The following is a 21622-nucleotide window of genomic DNA, read 5'->3' as shown; positions in this document are numbered from 1 at the left end:
TCTGCTTAGTTTATTCATCTCTTGGTCTTCCTCTAAGATTTTTACCCTCCACGCTTCCCTCCAATACTAAATTTGCGATCCCTTGATGCCTCAGAACGTGTCCTACCAATCGATCCATTCTTCTACCCAAGTTGTGCGACAAATTCCTCTTCTCCCAAATTCTGTTCAGTGCCTCATCATTAGTTATGTGATATACCCACCTAATCCTCAGAATTCTTCTGTAGCACCACATTTCGAAAGCTTCTATTCTATTCTTATGTAAATTATTAATCGCCCATGTTTCACGTCCATACATAGCTACAATTCATTGAAATACTTTCAGAAAAGACTTCCTGACACTTAAATCTCTACTCGATGTTAACAAATTTCTCTTCATGAGGTATGCTTTCCTTGCCGTTGCCGGTCTACATTTTATACCGTCTCTACTTCGTCCATCATCAGTTATTTTGGTCTTCAAATAGCCAACGTCATTGACTACTTTAAGTGTCTCATTTCCTAATATAATTCCCTCAGCACCAGCTGATTTAATTCGATTGCATTCTATTCTCCTTGTCATCTTCTTACCGCCTTAATAAATTTGGCTATCTGGAAAGCATCTCAATGATTCACGAAAACTTTCAGTGTTTCCTCATATTATTTCCGAACTCTATCAGCTGAAGATCTCCCACGGGTTGTACCAACCCACCGACCGAGGTGGCCGAGCGGTTCTAGGCGCTACAGTCTGGAAACACGCGACCGCTACGGTCGCAGGTTCGAATCCTGCCTCGGGCATGGATGTGTGTGATGTCCTTAGGTTAGTTAGGTTTAAGTAGTTCTAAGTTCAAGGGGACCTCAGCAGTTAAGTCCCATAGTGTTCAGAGCCATTTGAACCATTTTTTGTACCAACCAGAGGAGCTGTTTGAAGGATAGGCCAGAGCAGAGGTAACATGGACATTATGATATAACACTCGCATATATTGAAAACTGAAAATTCGTGGCTGACTGGAATACGATAATGTATCGTTTGCTTATCACGAACGGACGTCTAAACCAGTTACATTGTATGAGACTGCCCTCAAGACTGATCTAATGTTCCCACGTCACTGATGCTTCAGTTCTATAACGCTACCTGTCAAAGCAAGTGAAGGTCCCAGAAACCAGTTCGGAGGTAAATGTAATTTCTTACAGATACTCACCATTGGGGCTATGTAAACTTAAGCTTCACTGAAGCATCGAAAGAAATTGGTACAGGTATGCGTATTCAAATACAGAGATATGCAAACAGAATGCGGCGCAACTGTCGACAACGCCTATATAAGACAACAAGTGTCTGGCGCAGTTGTTAGATCGGTTACTGCTGCCTCAATGGCAGGTTATTAAGATTTAACGGAGTTTGAACGTGGTGCTATAGTCGGTGCGTGAGCGATGGGACTCAGCATCTCGGAGGTTGCAATGAAGAGGGGATTTTCCGTACGGCCATTTCACAAGTGTACCATGAATATCAGGACTCCGGTAAAACATCAAATCTCCGACATCGCTGCGGCTGGTAAAAGATTCTGCAAGAACGGGATCAACGACGACAGAAGAGAATCGTTCAGCGTGACAGAAGTGCAACCCTTCCGAGAATTGCTGCAGTTTTAAATCCTGGGCCATTAATAAGTGTCAGCGTGCGAAACATTCAACGAAACATCATCGATATGGACTTTCAGAGCCGAAGGCCCTCTCTTGTACCCTTTATGGCTGCACAACATAAAGTTTTACGCCTCGCCTGGGCCCGTCGATGCAGACATAGGACTGTTGATGACTGGAAACATGTTGCCTGGTCGGACGAGTCTCGTTTCAAATTGTATCGACTGGCTGGACGTGTACGGATATGGAAACAACCTCATGAATCCATGGCCCCTCCAGCGGGATACTGTTCAAGCTGACGGAGACTCTGCAATGGTGTGGGGCATGTGAAGTTGGAGTGATATGGAAACTCTGATACGTCTAGTTACGACTATGATAGGTGACACGTACTTAAGCATCCAGTCTGATGACCTGCATCCATTCATGTCCATCGTTTATTCCGTAGGACTTGGGTAATTCCTGCAGGACAATTTGACACACACACATAACCAGAATTGCTACAGAGTGGCTCCAGGAACAGTCTTCTGAGTTTAAACACTTCCGCTGGCCACAAAACTCCCCAGACATGAACATTACTGAGCATATCTGGGATGCCTTGGAACGTGCTGTTCAGAAGAGATCTCCGACCTCTCGTGCTCTTACGGATTTATGGGCAGCCCTGTAAGATTCATGGTATCAGTTCCCTCCAGCACTACTTCAGACATTACTCGAGTCCATGCCACGCTGTATTGCGACACTTCTGCGTGCTCGTAGGCACCCCACACGAATTAGGCCAGGTCTACAAGGTTTTTTGGCTCTTTAGTGCAGATCCCACTGACGATGCCTTAAAGTGAAGAAGGGGAAACGTGTCTGTGAGAAAGAAAATATATTGTAGCAAGAAAAATCTGTTTTTATTTACAATAGAAATTCTTCTGGCTTTGCTGCGGAGCACGGCCACAAAAACAAACAGTTCATGGGGTTGGTACTGATTTTTACCAGTCCCTCCCTATTGGTTAGCATCCCCCAAACCAAGTCTTGTGGTGGGGGCGATCCATTCATAGGACAGTACGTAATTTTGGGAGGGAAAGCAGCGTACTTCTCACACCAGAGTAGCGGCAGGTGGCGGCAGTTTTTGATGTGCATACAGGAAGACAGCCGCGCGGGATTAGCCGAGCGGTCTAAGGCGCTGCACCCATGGACTGTGCGGCTGGTCCCGGCGGAGGTTCCATTCCTCCCTCGGGCATGGGTGTGTGTGTTTGTCCTTAGGATAATTTAGGTTAAGTAGTGTGTAAGCTTAGGGACTGATGACCTTAGCAGTTAAGTCCCATACGATTTTTCGAACATATTTGAACATGGTTTTTTTTTTTTTTTTTTTTTTTTTTTTTGAACGGGAAGAAAAGTTTCTAGCTCAAGTATACACAGGGCTAATGCTATCGCATCGATCGGCATCGTTCCTTTGGCAAGGGCATTAGTTCCAGGAACTCATTGAGGTAACAGTTCACAGTTCAGGAAAGAGGATCACTTCTGCGAGACTGGTCGCCACCAAGGTCACTGCCATTCCTTGCTTTTGTGGCGCGATGAAAAATTTCTGCAGACACAAACGTGATCCGCCGAGCTCCCAGCCTTACTCCACCTTTGCGAGAAACTGAACAATTTACCACTGCCAGCGAAAGTACCCATCCGTACAATAAATCATCGAGTAATGGTTACAAAGCTGAAATCAAATCGAGAAATAGGCTACTGGCCATTACAATTGCTTCACCACGAAGATGACATGCTACAGACGCGAAAATTAACCGACAGGAAGAAGATGCTGTGATATGCAAATGATTAGCTTTTCTGAGCATTCACACAAGGTTGGCGCCGGTGGCGACACCTACAACGTGCTGACATGAGGAAAGTTTCCAACCGATTTATCATACACAAACAGCAGTTGACCGGCGTTGCCTAGTGAAACGTTGTTGTGATCCCTCGTGTAAGGAGGAGAAATGCGTACCATCATGTTTCCGACTTTCATAAAGGTCGGATTGGAGCCTATCGCGATTGCGGTTTATCGTATCGCGACATTGCTGCTCGCGTTGTTCGAGATCCAAGGACTGTTAGCAGAATATGGAATCGGTGGGTTCAGGAGGGTAATACGGAACGCCGTGCTGTATCCCAAAGGCCTCGTATCACTAGCAGTCGAGATGACAGGCATCTTATCCGCATGGCTGTAACGGATCGTGCAGCCACGTCTCGATCCCTGAGTCAACAGATGGGGACGTTTGCAAGACAACAACCATCTGCACGAACTGTTCGACGACGTTTGTAGCAGCATGGACTATCAGCTCGGAGTTCATGGCTGCGGTTACCCTTGACGCTGCATCACAGACAGGAGCGCCTGCGGTGGTGTACTCGACGACGAACCTGGCAGCACGAATGGCAAAACGTCATTTTTTCGGATGAATCCAGGTTCTGTTTACAGCATCATGTTGGTCGCATCCACGTTTGGCGACATCGCTGTGAACGCACATTGGAAGCGTGTATTCGTCATCGCCATACTGGCGTATCACCCGACGTGATGGTATGGGGTGCCATCGGTTTCACGACTGGGTCACCTCTTGTTCGCGTTGACGGCACTTTGAACCATGGACGTTGCATTTCAGATGTGTTACGACTCGTGGCTCTACCCTTCATTCGATCCCTGCGAAACCCTACATTTCAGCAGGATAATGCACGACCACATGTTGCAGGTCCCGTACGGGCCTTTCTGGATACAGAAAATGTTCGACTACTGCCCTGGTCAGCACATTCTCCAGATCTCTCACCAATTGATAACGTCTGGTCAATGGTGGCCGAGCAACTGGCTTGTCACAATACGCAAGTAACTACTTGTAGTATCGTGTTGAAGCTGCGTGGGCAGCTGTACCATCCAAGCTCTGTTTGACTCAATGCCCAGGAGTATGAAGGCCGTTATTACGGCCAGAGGTGGTTGTTCTGGGTACTGATTTCTCAGGATCTATGCACCGAAATTGAGTGAAAATGTAATTACGTGTCAGTTCTAGTATGACATATTTGTCCAATGAATCCCCCTTTATCATCTGCATTTCCTTTTGGTGTAGCAATTTTAATGGTCAGTGTAATACGTGACAGTCTCGTAACAAGATCAATGGTTGTATCATTTGGAAAAGAATATGATGGGATTACTACAGTGAAAGTTTGCAAAACGTGTTGCTAGTAGAGTTAGTAGTATAGAAGTAAGAAATGAAAATTTCATGCCTAATGCCGAAGTTCTGCAGCATGGACAGCTAAAATATCTTAGACGATATACTTTTCCCTTTCATAATCTTGCTCCGGTGTCAGGCAGAGAAAGTTTTCAAAAGGTCTGTAATTAAATGCAAAGCATTCTGAAACTGTTGTGTTTCTCAAAAACTGTATTAAGACACACACAGTAATTTGTGCGTCAAGTGTTACACCACTTAAAGTATATTCACACTTTTTAACTTTAATACTTGCTTTATTGTATTAAGCTTTTAAAGTAAGATTACATATCAAAATGAGTAGATTATACCAATAATTTAAATTTTTTAAATTCTTTCATCAACTGTAGTTAGGTTTAAATAGTTCTAAGTCTTGGAGACTCATGACCTCAGATGTTAAGTCCCATAGGGCTTACATCCAATTGAACCATTTTGACAAACTGTAAATGGAATTCTGCAGTGTGTACAATTGAATAGCCTATTGCAGAAACAGCATTTCTCCACTTTTTGATGCAATATTTATATTTTAGTGATTATGGAGACAATACCTACAGTCATATGTTGAAGGAACACGTCTACTATACATCTCTGGTCCACAGACACGATGCAAAATTACATTTTAGAGGAAAAACGACACTTTTCATGGAGAGCTGCTGTTTCTCGATGTAAGCGTAAGATATCAGCACAGAAGATCTTCCACGCAATCAGCTCACCATTAATGTAGACATTCACAACATAGGCGGCAAAACTGCGAAATTTTATGTATATCGTGCGGGTGAGGCTAAAAGAAGTCCAGACGACATTAATAGTTTTTGTTGTTGTGGTCTTCAGTCCTGAGACTGGTTTGATGCAGCTCACCATGCTAATCTATCCCGTGCAAGCTCCTTCACCTCCCAGTACCTACTGCAACCTACATCCTTCTGAATCTGCTTAGTGTATTTATCTCTTGGTCTCCCTCTACGATTTTTACCCTCCACGCTGCCCTCCAATGCTAAATTTGTGATCCCTTGATGCCTCAGAACATGTCCTACCAACCGATCCCTTCTAGTCAATTTGTGCCACAAACTCCTCCCCAGTCCTATTCAATACCTCCTCATTAGTTACGTGATCTACCCACCTAATCTTCAACATTCTTCTGTAGCACCACATTTCGAAAGCTTATATTCTCTTCTTGTCCAAACTATTTATTGTCCATGTTTCACTTCCATACATGGCTACACTCCATACAAATACTTTCAGAAACGACTTCCTGACACTCAAATCTATACTCGATGTTAACAAATTTCTCTTCTTCAGAAACGCTTTCCTTGCCATTGCCAGTCTACATTTTATATCCTCTCTACTTCGACCATCATCAGTTATTTTGCTTCCCAAATAGCAAAACTCCTTTACTACTTTAAGTGTCTCATTTCCTAATCTAATTCCCTCAGCATCACCCGACTTAATTCGACTACATTCCATTATCCTTGTTTTGCTTTTGTTGATGTTCAACTTATATTCTCCTTTCAAGACACTGTCCATTCTGTTCAACTGCTCTTCCAAGTCCTTTGCTGTCTCTGACAGAATTACAATGTCATCGGTGAACCTCAAAGTTTTTATTTCTTCTCCCTGGATTTTAATACCTACTCCAAATTTTTCTTTTGTTTCCTTTACTGCTTGCTCAATATACAGATTGAATAACATCGGGGAGAGGCTACAACCCTGTCTCACTCCCTTCCCAACCACTGCTTCCCTTTCATGTCCCTCGACTCTTATAACTGCCATCTGGTTTCTGTACAAATTGTAAATAGCCTTTCGCTCCCTGTATTTTACCCCTGCCACCTTTAGAATTTGAAAGAGAGTATTCCAGTCAGCATTGTCAAAAGCTTTCTCTAAGTCTACAAATGCTACAAACTTAGGTTTGCCTTTCCTTAATCTTTCTTCTAAGATAAGTCGTAAGGTCAGTACTGCCTCACGTGTTCCAGTATTTCTACGGAATCCAAACTGATCTTCCCCGAGGTCGGCTTCTACCAGTTTTTCCATTCGTCTGTAAAGAATTCGTGTTAGTATTTTGCAGCTGTGGCTTATTAAACTGATTGTTCGGTAATTTTCACATCTGTCAACACCTGCTTTCTATTGGATTGGAAATATTATATTCTTCTTGAAGTCTGAGGGTACTTCGCCTGTCTCATACATCTTGCTCACCAGATGGTAGAGTTTTGCCAGGACTGACTCTCCCAAGGCTGTCAGTAGTTCTAATGGAATGTTGTCTACTCTGGGGGCCTCGTTTCGACTCAGGTCTTTCAGTGCTCTGTCAAACTCTTCACGTAGTATCGTATCTCCCATTTCATCTTCATCTACATCCTCTTCCATTTCCATAATATTGTCCTCAAGTACATCGCCCTTGTATAGACCCTTATATACTCCTTCCACCTTTCTGCTTTCCCGTCCTTGCTTAGAACTGGGTTTCCATCTGAGCTCTTGATATTCATACAAGTGGCTCTCTTTTCTCCAAAGGTCTCTTTAATTTTCCTGTAGGCTGTATCTATCTTACCCTTAGTGAGATAAGCTTCTACATCGTTACATTTGTCCTCTAGTAATGCCTGCTTAGCCACTTTGCACTTCATGTCGATCTCATTTTTAAGACGTTTGTATTCCTTTTTGCCTGCTTCATTTACTGCATTTTTATATTTTCTCCTTTCATCAATTAAATTCAATATTTCTTCTGTTACCCAAGGTTTTCTACTAGCCCTCGTCTTTTTACCTACTCGATCCTCTGCTGCCTTCACTACTACATCCCTCAGAGCTACCCATTCGTCTTCTACTGTATTTCTTTCCCCCATTCCTGTCAATTGTTCCCTTATGCCGTCCCTGAAACTCTGTACAACCTCTGGTTCTTTCAGTTTATCCAGGTCCCATCACCTTAAATTCCCTCCTTTTTGCAATTTCTTCAGTTTAATCTACAGTTCATAACCAATAGATTGTGGTCAGAGTCCACATCTGCCCCTGGAAATATCCTACAATTTAAAACCTGGTTCCTAAATCTCTGTCTTACCATTGTATAGTGAGAAATCAAATTCCACTGAAGTACGTACACAAATTTCCTGGTGGGTGTCCCGTTCACACAAAAACAGCACTGTTGTTGAAGTTCTACAAACTATCCTTACTACTGGAAGATAAAGTGAACGTCATTATTATCCCGTTCTTAGGCATTCTTTCTGGACACTTGTGTTACAAAGAGGGAGATTCTCACACCAGACGGGATCTATTTGCTGTATATGTGGAGTGGAGAAGATGAAAAAGCAACGATCCATGTAAGTGAATTTATGGACTGTCAATAAGAGAAGAATTGTGTCATAGGGAAGTAATTCTTTCATGAACTGCTTGTTCATGATTTTAAACTGTTACCTTCTACAGTCAGCCATCCAGTGCTGCCATGTACTCCCGCTTATCCACAGGGCTATATCGGAGTAAATGAGAATAAAATAGTTGACATAAGGGAACTTCAGCCATACATGCCAACACAATATCGCGGCTTTTATGATGAACGACTAGCTAGACCCACCACAACAAATGGTTCAAATAGCTCTGAGCACTATTGGACTTAACATCTGAGGTCATCTTAGAACTACTTAAACCTAACTAACCTAAGGAATCACACACATCCATACCCGAGGCAGGATTCGAACCTGCGACCGTAGCAGCCGCGTGGGCCCGGACTGAAGCGCCTAGAACTGCTCGACCCCTACCACAACAGCTGGAGACAAATTATGTTGCTAAAGCTCCGTACAAAGATACATTATTTTTTATGTTCTCATTCTTTACTGAATTTCTAGCAGTGTAGCTTTATAACGTAACAGAAATGTCGTTAAATTGTTTTCTGTTCATTTGAAAAAACATGTTCTGTGTCGAAATTGGTGAGTCATAAGCAATAGAAATTTTTTGTTACTAAAAACACTTGGCATAGGATAGAAAGAATAGATCCTAAAATCTCTTATTAGCTTAAAACTCTGTAGTGTTTATTGCTTTTTGTTTCCGAAGTTATTACCGCTTATTTCAGAAACAACACTTGACTATCAGTTTTAAAAAATTCTGTAAGTTTTTTTATTGTCTCATGTTATTGAACAAGACGTTGAAATGTTTCAAATGACTCTGAGCGCTTTGGGACTTAACTGCTGTGGTCATCAGTCCCCTAGAGCTACTTAAACCTAACTAACCTAAGGACATCACACATATCCATGCCCGAGGCAGGATTCGAATCTGCGACCGTAGCGGTCGCGCGGTTCCAGACTGTAGCGCCTAGAACCGCTCGGCCACTCCGGCCGGCGAACAAGACGTGAAAATATTTGCACTGAACAGTAGGTAAAACGAAAAAATGTCGTAGTTCTCTTCAGTGGATTATCCCTTACATACTTTTCTCTCCTGGGACTGTCACTGAGTAAAGAAGTGTTGTTACAGAAATAAAGGATTGAGTTTTAACAGTTAACTTAAACAGATAATGGCTGCACTGCCCACTGAAATTGAGTAGCAGTGCAGAATCTAAATTATTTTCTTATTTTGTGTAACCAATGACACATGGTGTGGGAAGTTACTGTCATTCAGAAAATTGGTTGTCTCTGAAATTAGTTTTTTTTTTTTATTGAGTTGTTGTTATAGAACAACTGGTGATAGGCAAGTATCATCGCAACTAGTATGATGATAACAATCTTAATACCAAAGCCATCTACAACGATTGTATCATGTTGCAATCACTTATGTACCTTCTTTCCAGTTACGAACAGCAGATGTCTGTAAACGTTTAGTCCCATAATGTGGGTGACCATCTATCTGTCTGAAGTTAATGGTGAACTACCCTCTCCAAACACCTAGAACTGACTGTCACATATATAATGTTGTCCTGGATATTGTCAAGCTTAGACTGTACGGTCGTCCTTTCTCAGATCCTGAGCCTGAGTCACAACAAGCTGGAGTCCTCGGAACCAGGACTGTTCCAGAACACCCCACGCCTTATCATGCTGCATCTGATTGGGAACACCATCAAGACCCTCTCGGCAGACGCGTTCACAGGTTTGCAGCGGTTGCGCTACCTGTACATGTCCGACAACCAGCTGACCTCGCTGAGTGCTGATGTCTTCAAGCCAACCCCTGCCCTGGACACCCTGGTTCTGAAAGGGAACCTCCTCCAACAGCTGCCAGACGAGGTGCTGGCCAACTGCCCCCAGTTGGACAGTCTGTATTTGGACCGCAATCAGCTCAAGAGCCTTCCAGGGCGACTCTTCACCAACAATACCGAGCTCAGCGTCATTTCACTCGAAGGCAACTGTCTTAGCAGGTACGAATTATTTCTTATTACTAGTCTACTGTCTCAGTTTTAGAATAGACCATATGTCCATACTCATGATGACATTTCAGTCCTACAAGATGTGCTTGTTGCTCATAGTTTGACGGTCAATAATCCTGTTGGTCTGAGTTGGAACGTATGATCCTAGATGGAGAGTCATCTAAATATACTGGTGTAACTTCTGACAGACCACGGACTAGTGTGATAAGACCCTTGCTGCTTATTCTTTTCAAAACCTGAACCAACTACATTAGTGTCACCATCTTTAGTTATGTTTCACTAAGTACTACTAACGGCATGGCAGAGGTTCCTTACCGTTGTAGCATGTACTAGAATGCCCTACCATTTCATTCATGTATGTTTTGTGACGAGGATAACTGCTTAGTAGTTAGCTTCTCGTGATCGGGGTTCCAGAGTTGTAGAATTTTTAAAAAGATATCATTTTCGTCGTTGACTCTAGTAATTATTTATTACATAGCCCCATAAATTGTTACACGTAGGTAGCTAATGGGATATTTGCTACAGCTTCCAAGAAGAGTTGTTGCTGGAAGGAGTAGTACAGGAAGAAAGGAGTGGTACGCACCAAGTCCACAATCTCCAAAATATGTTGTAGGTGGTATAAGGTGTAACAATTACATAAAGATGGAAAGATTAACGATAGATGAGAGAAGGTTGTGGACTACACGACAGTAGTCGGAAGATTGACGTTCGAAAATAAAGATAAAACTGAATGCCTGCGAGCAGGACTCACGCACTGCTGGTTACGTATGAACTTAATTATGTACACTGACAATTGATCGTGGATCTCGATGATTTTTGCCTGTTACCGACATTCACGCTGGCAAGATATCGGTCGCAGGGATTCCAAAACGTTCGAGAATGTCTTAATTTCAGGTATGAAGTCGAACAACAAATAAGAAAAAAAAATTTTTTCATAAAATTTAATTACAAATTCGCAGTTTTCGGATTGTGCATTGAAACCATGCTTCTTGCCAAATTTTAAGTTTTTAGATCAACGGGAAGTACCGTGAAGGTTTTGATGTGTTAGTTTGCAAGTACGGAAATATGTGACATAAATAGCGTTATCTAGTGACTGCATTGACTAAGAAGCTTCCCTTTTCTTGCATAGCCAAGTGAGTGTAGACCTTAGAATCTGACATAAAGTTCAAATTGGTACGTCTACCGTCGCGAGGAAAAGGGGGGCATAACAGTCGGGAAGACAGAGCAGCGGATGGACAACAAGTGATCTTCGAAGGGTTCCTTTTCTACTGGTGGAGTTACAAAATCCTAAAAAGAGCAGCAAATGAATGAGATTTTTGGACAACATGGTTGTGGAGATGAAGCAGCGATTAGTATGATTAATCAATTGTTCAAAAACAATCTTAATCGTAATAGTTTCCTGCCATTATGTAGACAGGAGTGACACAACCAGCAGTCGACCAATGGTGTGAACGCCCAGAAGATGACCCCTACGTCGGGTCGAAACCTGTTGACGGTATAATAATAATAATAATAATGCGATTAAGACTGTTTTTGAATAATTGAAATGACTGAGAATTGCGCACTTTGAACTGATCTGAGACCAGTCTGTGTCATTTCTTTATTCCAGTGTGTCGTTAGGGTCGAGCATTGTACTCCAACAAGTATAGTGTCTGGTCGACATTATAACTTTATGAATTTTGGTCTACGTGCACCTAAATCTACATCTACGTGGTTACTCTGCTGTTCACAATTAAGTGCCTGGCAGAGGGTTCAATGAACCACCTCAAGCTGTCTACCGTTCCACTTTCGAAATGTGCGCGGAAAAAACGAGCACTTAATTTTTCTGTGCTAGCCCTGATTACTCTTATTTTATCATGATGATCATTTATCCCAAGTAGGTGGGTGCCAATACAATGTTTTTGCAATCGGAGGAGAAAACTGGTGATCGAAATATAATGAGAAGATCGCGTCGCAACGAAAAACGCCTATGTTTTAATGATTTCCACTGCAATTCACGTACCATGTCTGTGGCACTATCTCCCCTACTGCGTGATAATAAATAACGAGCTGCCCTTCTTTGTACTTTTTCGACGTCATCCGTCAATCCCACCTGATGCGGTTCCCACACCGCGCAGCATAGGGCGGACAGGTGTGGTGTAAGAATTCTCTTTAGTAGATCTGTTGCACCTTCTAAGTGTTCTACCAATGAATCACAGTGTTTGATTTGCTCTACCCACAGCATTATCTATGTGATAGTTCCAATTTAGGTTATATGTAATTGTAATCCCTAAGTATTTAGTTGAATTTACAGCCTTCAGATTTGTGTGACTTATCGCGTAGTCGAAATTCAGCGGATTTCTTTCAGCACTCACGTGAATAACTTCACTCTTTTCTTTATTCAGGGGCAGTTGGCATTTTTCGCACCATACAGATATCTTATCTAAATCAGTTTGCAATTTGTTTTCGTCACCTGATGACTTTACAAGACGGTAAATGACAGCAGCATCTGCAAATAATTCAAGAGAGCTACTCAAATTGCCTTATATGTCGTTAATGTAGATCAGGAACAATAGAGGGCCTATTACACTTCCTAGAGGAACGTCGGATATTACTTTTGTTTTACTCGATGACTTTCCGTCTATTACTATGAATCGTGACCTTTCTGACACGAAATCACGAATGGAGTCGCTCTGCTGAGGCGATATTCCATAGGCACGCTGTTTGGTTTGAAGACATCACAACCACCTTCAGCCTAAAAAGAGTGTTACCACTGAGTTTTAGACATCTCTGATTCAGCTGACTACAAAAGCATTAGTTATTTACATTTTCAGCTCCATGAAGCTGTCGTATTGTTGTTGTTGTTGTTGTTGTGGTCTCCAGCCTACAGACTGGTTTGGTGCAGTTCTCCATGCTACTCTATCCTATGCAAGCTTCTTCATCGAGTAACTACTGCAACCTACATTCTTCTGAATCTGAATAGTGTATTCATCTCGTGGCCTCCTACGATTTTTACCCTCAACGCTTCCCTCCAATACTAAATTTGTGACCCCTTGACGCTTCAGAATGTGTCCCACTATCCAATCTCTCCTCATAGTCAATTCTATTCAGTACTTCCTCATTAGGTACGTGATCTAACCATCTAATCTTCAGCATTCTTCTGTAGTTTGTATTCTCTTCTTGTCTAAACTATTGATATGAAACAGTAGAACTCGCACTCCTGAATTTTACCAGCACGATTTGTGAAAAATACCACAGACAATAGTTTGATTGGCCCACAGGTAACTTGACGCTCAACCTGTTTTGTACGTCTGAGATGCAAAAGAGTATTATTTATGCCTCTCCTGCCTAGCAAAAACCAATGTCTGTGGTCAGTCTGCTGAAGTGAGGTTTCGTGATTGAGGATGAGTCCTCTGATATTGTCCTGCGTAGGCCATAGCACGAATCATCGTCCCAAAAGGAGATTCTTTTGCTACCTTGTACACGATTCCAGTGAGATACGCTAGTAATACAGTGGGTATACACATATCCCAACCATAACGAGTTCTCCTGCAGTTCCCGTTTGTGTTGCCCTTATCATCTCATCGGGGAGTGCAGGGACTGGAAATGGAAAGACTGGAACTTGTACGTGCGCTGATGACCACCATGTTGAGCGCCCCACAAACCAAAATCATCATCATCAACAGTTCCTGTTTACAAAACAGAATGAGCGGGACTGAGCAAGTTCTGGAAATGCTGAAGACTAGTGAGAATTACAGTGTTTGTGTCTTGTCCACAGACTGCCAACCGAACTGTTTGCCGGGGCGCCATCACTGAAACTTCTGCGCTTGGGACGTAACCCATGGGACTGCACCAGCTGCAGTGTTGCTGCGATGGCTGCCTGGCTGACATCACAGCACATCAACATCGGCGATGTCGTGCCGCAGTGCTCGGGACCTGGACCACAGGCTGGGAAAGACATTCGTGAGGCGACGGCTGCTCTCTGTCCAAAGGACAGCGGCCAGTAGGGTCTAGGGATAGGTATATTGCAGGAGGAAAATACGCTCTGTAGTAGCATCAATACGACTACTGGCTGACGTCCAGAGTAGTCAACATTAACAGGTCACACAGCAACTGCACAAGCACGATGTTACAGTAATTACATGTGTCTAGAGAATCTAGAGACACGCTTGTGTCAGAGGTCACATAGCCTACGAATAGTGTGTTCAGAGGATTTCCGCAAACACCACCATCTGCATGTTTTCCTTGATAGTTTGTTATGAGGGTTGCCCAGAAAGTAATGCACCACTTTCTTTTCTTCAACAATTCTTTACTGTTTATCAAAACTAGACATGATTGGCGTGGCGCTCTATACGTTCTGACGTAGGGAAATCCTCTCCACCACCAATCAGTACATTGAAGAGGAAACGCACATTTTCGAAAGAAATTTTATTTTTAAGTTTCTTTAAAAAATTTTAAATTAGTGTAAATTATTTCAGTTCATGGTCCACTCATAAAAGATTAATCATATGTTATTTCTTTAAAAATTGTCCTATTATTAAAAGGTATATTCGCCATTAATATGTATGATAGATCTACATCTACATCTACATCTATACTCCGCGAGCCACCTTACGGTGTGTGGCGGAGGGTACTTATTGTACCACTATCTGATCCCCCCTTCCCTGTTCCATTCACGAATTGTGCGTGGGAAGAACGACTGCTTGTAAGTCTCCGTATTTGCTCTAATTTCTCGGATCTTTTCGTTGTGATCATTACGCGAGATATATGTGGGCGGTAGTAATATGTTGCCCATCTCTTCCCGGAATGTGCTCTCTCGTAATTTCGATAATAAACCTCTCCGTATTGCGTAACGACTTTCTTGAAGTGTCCGCCACTGGAGCTTGTTCAGCATCTCCGTAACGCTCTCGCGCTGACTAAATGTCCCCATGACGAATCGCGCTGCTTTTCGCTGGATCATGTCTATCTCTTCTATTAATCCAACCTGGTAAGGGTCCCATACTGATGAGCAATACTCAAGAATCGGACGAACAAGCGTTTTGTAAGCTACTCCTTTCGTCGATGAGTCACATTTTCTTAGAATTCTTCCTATGAATCTCAACCTGGCGCCTGCTTTTCCCACTATTTGTTTTATGTGATCATTCCACTTCAGATCGCTCCGGATAGTAACTCCTAAGTATTTTACGGTCGTTACCGCTTCCAATGATTTACCACCTATGGCATAATCGTACTGGAATGGATTTCTGCCCCTATGTATGCGCATTATACTACATTTATCTACGTTTAGGGAAAGCTGCCAGCTGTCGCACCATGCATTAATCCTCTGCAGGTCTTCCTGGAGTACGTACGAGTCTTCTGATGTTGCTACTTTCTTGTAGACAACCGTGTCGTCTGCAAATAGCCTCACGGAGCTACCGATGTTGTCAACTAAGTCATTTATGTATATTGTAAACAATAAAGGTCCTATCACGCTTCCTTGCGGTACTCCCGAAATTACCTCTACATCTGCAGATTTTGAACCGTTAAGAATGACATGTTGTGTTCTTTCTTCTAGGAAATCCTGAATCCAATCACAAACCTGGTCCGATATTCCGTAAGCTCGTATTTTTTTCACTAAACGTAAGTGCGGAACCGTATCAAATGCCTTCCTGAAGTCCAGGAATACGGCATCAATCTGCTCGCCATTGTCTATGGCACTGTGAATTTCTTGGGCAAATAGGGCGAGCTGAGTTTCACATGATCTCTGTTTGCGGAATCCATGTTGGTTATGATGAAGGAGATTTGTATTATCTAAGAACGTCATAATACGAGAACACAAAACATGTTCCATTATTCTACAATAGATTGACGTAAGCGAAATAGGCCTATAATTATTCGCATCTGATTTATGACCCTTCTTGAAAATGGGAACGACCTGCGCTTTCTTCCAGTCGCTAGGTACTTTACGTTCTTCCAGCGATCTACGATAAATTGCTGATAGAAAGGGGGCAAGTTCTTTAGCATAATCACTGTAGAATCTTAAGGGTATCTCGTCTGGTCCGGATGCTTTTCCGCTACTAAGTGATAGCAGTTGTTTTTCAATTCCGATATCGTTTATTTCAATATTTTCCATTTTGGCGTCCGTGCGACGGCTGAAGTCAGGGACCGTGTTACGATTTTCCGCAGTGAAACAGTTTCGGAACACTGAATTCAGTATTTCTGCCTTTCTTCGGTCGTCCTGTGTTTCGGTGCCATCGTGGTCAACGAGTGACTGAATAGGGGATTTAGATCCGCTTACCGATTTTACATATGACCAAAACTTTTTAGGGTTCTTGTTTAGATTGTTTGCCAATGTTTTATGTTCGAATTCGTTGAATGCTTCTCTCATTGCTCTCTTTACGCTCTTTTTCGCTTCGTTCAGCTTTTCCTTATCAGCTATGATTCGACTACTCTTAAACCTATGATGAAGCTTTCTTTGTTTCCGTAGTACCTTTCGTACATGATTGTTATACCACGGTGGATCTTTCCCCTCGCTTTGGACCTTAGTCGGTACGAACTTATCTAAGGCGTACTGGACGATGTTTCTGAATTTTTTCCATTTTTGTTCCACATCCTCTTCCTCAGAAATGAACGTTTGATGGTGGTCACTCAGATATTCTGCGATTTGTGCCCTATCACTCTTGTTAAGCAAATATATTTTCCTTCCTTTCTTGGCATTTCTTATTACACTTGTAGTCATTGATGCAACCACTGACTTATGATCACTGATACCCTCTTCTACATTCACGGAGTCGAAAAGTTCCGGTCTATTTGTTGCTATGAGGTCTAAAACGTTAGCTTCACGAGTTGGTTCTCTAACTATCTGCTCGAAGTAATTCTCGGACAAGGCAGTCAGGATAATGTCACAAGAGTCTCTGTCCCTGGCTCCAGTTCTGATTGTGTGACTATCCCATTCTATACCTGGTAGATTGAAGTCTCCCCCTATTACAATAGTATGATCACGAAACTTCTTCACGACGTTCTGCAGGTTCTCTCTGAGGCGCTCAACTACTACGGTTGCTGATGCAGGTGGTCTATAGAAGCATCCGACTATCATATCTGACCCACCTTTGATACTTAACTTAACCCAGATTATTTCACATTCGCATTCGCTAATAACTTCACTGGATATTATTGAATTCTTTACTGCTATAAATACTCCTCCACCATTGGCGTTTATCCTATCCTTGCGGTATATATTCCATTCTGTGTCTAGGATTTCGTTACTGTTCACTTCCGGTTTTAACCAACTTTCCGTTCCTAATACTATATGCGCACTATTTCCTTCAATAAGAGATACTAATTCAGGAACCTTGCCCTGGATACTCCTGCAGTTTACCAATCTTACGTTAACTTTTCCTGTTTTTGGTCTCTGAGGACGCACGTTCTTTATCAACGATGATAATGTCCTCTCTGGTAAGCCGTCAGGTATTTTATCGTTTCGCCCAAGGGGGGGGGGGGGGGGCCCTCTAACCTAAAAAACCCCCGTGTGCACGCCACACGTACTCTGCTACCCTAGTAGCTGCTTCCGGTGTGTAGTGCACGCCTGACCTGTCTAGGGGGCCCCTACAGTTCTCCACCCAATAACGGAGGTCGATGAATTTGCAACCATTATAGTCGTCTGAGCCTCTGGTTTAGACCCTCCACACGGCTCCAAACCAGAGGACCGCGATCGACTCTGGGCACTATGCTGCAGATATTAAGCTCAGCTTGCACTCCGCGTGCGATGCTGGTTGTCTTCACCAAATCAGCCAGCCGCCGGAAGGAACCAAGGATGGCCTCAGAACCCAAGCGGCAGGCGTCATTCGTTCCGACATGTGCTACTATCTGCAGCCGGTCACACCCAGTGCGTTCAATAGCTGCCGGAAGGGCCTCCTCCACATTACGGACGAGACCCCCCGGCAAGCACACCGAGTGCACACTGGCATTCTTCCCCGACCTACCCGCTATTTTCCTGAGGGGCTCCATAACCCGCCTAACGTTGGAGCTCCCTATAACTAATAGGCCCGCCCTCTGTGACTGTCGGGACCTTGCCGGAGAATCGGCCACTGGCCCAACAGGCGAGGCATCCTGTGGTGGCTCGGAAACGATGTCATCACCACTAGGATGCACCCCGTACCTGTTGGAAAGGTGTAAGGCAGCTGCCACGCGGCCAGATCCCACCTTCGCCTTTCGGCCAGGCACGCGCCAGCCCACCACCGTCCGCCATTCACCCTGGAGTGATGGCTGACCGGTAAGATGCTCACTGCCGGAAGACGCAGCGACATCAGGGGTTCCATGTGATTCCAAGGCCACCGAAGTAGGCATAGGTCTCACCACAGTTGCCCCAACGCCACTACGAGCCGACGCCTGCGCCTCGAGCTCGATGAGCCTAACAGACAAAATCCTCCACCTGCCCCCGAAGAGTGGCCAATTCTCCTTGCGTCCGCTCACAACAACCACAGTCCCTACACATGACTATGTTTACCCTACTCTATACGGTGACAAATTCCCAAGATAATCTTCTGATGAGCTACTCTGATAATCAAGAAACACTCACTGAAATACGAGACGCGAAAACTACGCTAGGTTTTCCCAGAAAAACTATTTAAAAGCTAAGCGCAGCAAATAAGTACAAAAACGCTTTATACAAACAGTACTCGCTGCTGCTGGTGCTCTCACTCTGGCTGTCACAAGACAACTGCTGATTCAAGTGACTAGTGGCTAACGGCCGCGAAACAAACAAAAGACGGTTTTAGGGCGCTTTCTGTTCGAAACGATCAAGAAAACACTAAGAAATCTAACACGAAAACTACGTAAAGTTTTATCAAGAACTGTTAGTTACTATGCAGAGCAGATAAACACAAATAGAATCCCTTCCTTAGTGGAAGGTCGTAAACAAAATGCAAAATAAACGCTTTATACAAACAGTACTCGCTGCTGCTGGTGCTCTCGCTCTGGCTGTCACAAGATATGCACAATCCTTACAGATAAAGGGCACTTTTTGCTTTTACCAATCACGTTTCTTAGAACTGTGATACAAGGTTTAACAGATTAAAAATTACTTTAGTTATGACCGCATACCAATAGTTCTGTACTGACAGGTTACCCTGTAACTGCAATATATGGTATGTTGGCATTTAATACATTCCAAAATTTCTTTTTGTAAACTAAGATAGCTCTATCAGTAAATACATCTCTCTTGTTAATTATATTTTTAACTTTATCTAACAGATCTGAAGATGGGCAGCTAGCCTGAAACAGGTCATTCAAAATAAAAAATAGCGATCAAAGACTGAAACGCCATATTTTTAATTCTTTATTGAACATAGTGAGAATTACACAAACGAAAGAATGGTGTTTTATCTACAGACCCTATTTTCCCAAAACATCTCCACCCCGTTCTATGGCGTTCCTCCAGCGCGAAAGAAGGGCGTGTATGCCTTATCGGTACCATTTCTTGTCCTGGCCGCGGAACAAGTGTTTCACTATGTGAATCACCTCCTCATCGTCCTCAAAATGTCTTCCACGAATGGCATCCTTCAGTGGCTCAACAACTGGAAGTCCGAAGGGGCTAGGTCAGGTGTATCAGTTGTGACGGCCATGGATGGTCTCTCCGACCGCTGCAAATCATGGAGCTCCGCCGAACCACCTTCTGATGACGTCACCCTCCGTTCCCAGCGACTAACTGTACTTCTGTCGACAGCAGATGCTCCGTAGACTTTGCACAAGCGTTTGTGAAAACTCCCCACAGTTTGTTTCTCTGCAGTGAAAAATACAATGACGCCACGTTGCTTGTAACGCACATCACCTATAGACGCCATTTTGGAACTGTCCTGCAGCTGTCGGAAGTGACGGAAACATTACGCGCTCACTCACGAGACTTCAAATACTACATACGTAACGGTTCGCATTAGTAACATTGTTTTCGGATGAGAAAAAAAAATGCAGCGCATTACTTTCTAGGCAACCCTTGTGCAAGTTTTTTCTGCCATGTCAATCTGCAAGGAGTCCGTGATGTTTAAAGAAGAGCATATTCTGCTTCCATCTCCTGGTAAAGTGCTGTTCTCGTCACTAGAAGAAGACAGGACGGTACATTACTACGCCAGCTATGCCAGAGTGACACAGTTAGGCAACTGAAAATATATTTTTTTGTTCTGAAATACGGCTATTACAATCACCAGTAAGCATAAATACTTATATTACTATTGCGTGTGTGTATTGTGTACATTATGACAAGCTTCAAAATACTTGATTGAACGCCGGCCAGTGTGGCCGAGCGGTTCTGGGCGCTTCAGTCTGGAACCGCCTGACCGCTAATGTCTCAGGTTCGAATCCTGCCTCGGGAATGGATGTATGTGATGTCCTTAGGTTAGTAAGGTTTAAGTAGTTCTAAGTTCTAGTGGACTGATGACCTCAGATGTTAAGTCCCATTGTGCTCAGAGCCATTTTTTAACTTGATTAAACAAGAATGGCCGTTATATTGTTTCAAAAAGATTATAAAATTAAGCTCTGTTTACATTATCATGCAAACAATATTTCCAGCATTTTTATGTTTGTGTTATCATCATTTTAGAGTCACAAGAAAGTTGAGAATTACTGACACGTCATTGTAATAGTCAAAATTCCTAATCAAATGTTCAAATGTGTGTGAAATCTTATGGGACTTAACTGCTAAGGTCATCAGTCCCTAAGCTTACACACTACTTAACCTAAATTATCCTGAGGACAAACAGACACACCCATGCCCGAGGGAGGACTCGATCCTCTGCCGGGACCAGCCGCACAGTCCATGACTGCAGCCCCTAAGACCGCTCGGCTAATCCCGCGCGGCTATGCCTAATCATCCTCTGCTTTCTTCATTATGGAAAATGTGAATGGATATGGCTTTTGTGTGTGTGTCTGTGTGTGTGTGTGTGTGTGTGTGTGTGTGTGTGTGTGTGTCTGTGTGTCTGTGCGTCTCTCACTCTCACTCTCTCCCCCCCTCCCTCCACCCTCTCTCTCTCTCTCTGCCTCTCTCTCTCTCTCTCTCTCCCTCCCTCTGTGTGTGTGTGTGTGTGTGTGTGTGTGTGTGTGTGTGTGTGTTTGCGTGTGTGCAAACGAAATTTAGCAACGTTGTCCATTGTTTTTGTGGAAGATGCAGTATTTTATGCTCCTGTGATGAAATACACCACGCTTGTTGATGTGTATACCCATGAATGAGTTACAGTCTGTCAAGAAAGAGTAGCTACCATCAACAAATAATGACGTAAATCATATATCTAGGAAGCAACGAAGTTCTTCCATTGTGTAAGGGAATGGCATTTCTATTAGAATAATAGTTGTTCTTCTTGGATTCATACAATGTATAAAAATGTTAAAGCCGTGCTCATAACACAACTTTTTAATGAGGTAATATTGATGCCTACCAAAATTGTATTGATGGGCTTTTACTGTATTACGTTCCGTGAAAAAATGATCATATTTTCTCACTAAAGATTAAGTGTTGTTACACAATGAA

General features: G+C 43.1%; 1 protein-coding gene across 1 annotated transcript in view; it reads left to right on the top strand.

Annotated features, from left to right (window-relative positions):
• The window catches only part of LOC124718704 (leucine-rich repeat-containing protein 15-like), a 43266-nt gene extending 29134 nt beyond the window's left edge, over positions 1-14132 (top strand). Inside the window, exons 3-4 of the mRNA XM_047244325.1 lie at positions 9746-10137; positions 13904-14132. Coding sequence (XP_047100281.1) covers positions 9746-10137; positions 13904-14132 — 621 coding nt within the window. The remainder of the gene's footprint in view (positions 1-9745; positions 10138-13903) is intronic.
• Positions 14133-21622: the final 7490 nt, after the last annotated feature.

The sequence above is a fragment of the Schistocerca piceifrons genome, chromosome 10 (assembly GCF_021461385.2).
Source record: "Schistocerca piceifrons isolate TAMUIC-IGC-003096 chromosome 10, iqSchPice1.1, whole genome shotgun sequence".
Lineage (NCBI taxonomy): Eukaryota > Metazoa > Arthropoda > Insecta > Orthoptera > Acrididae > Schistocerca > Schistocerca piceifrons.
This window is presented reverse-complemented; position numbering and strand designations above follow the sequence as displayed.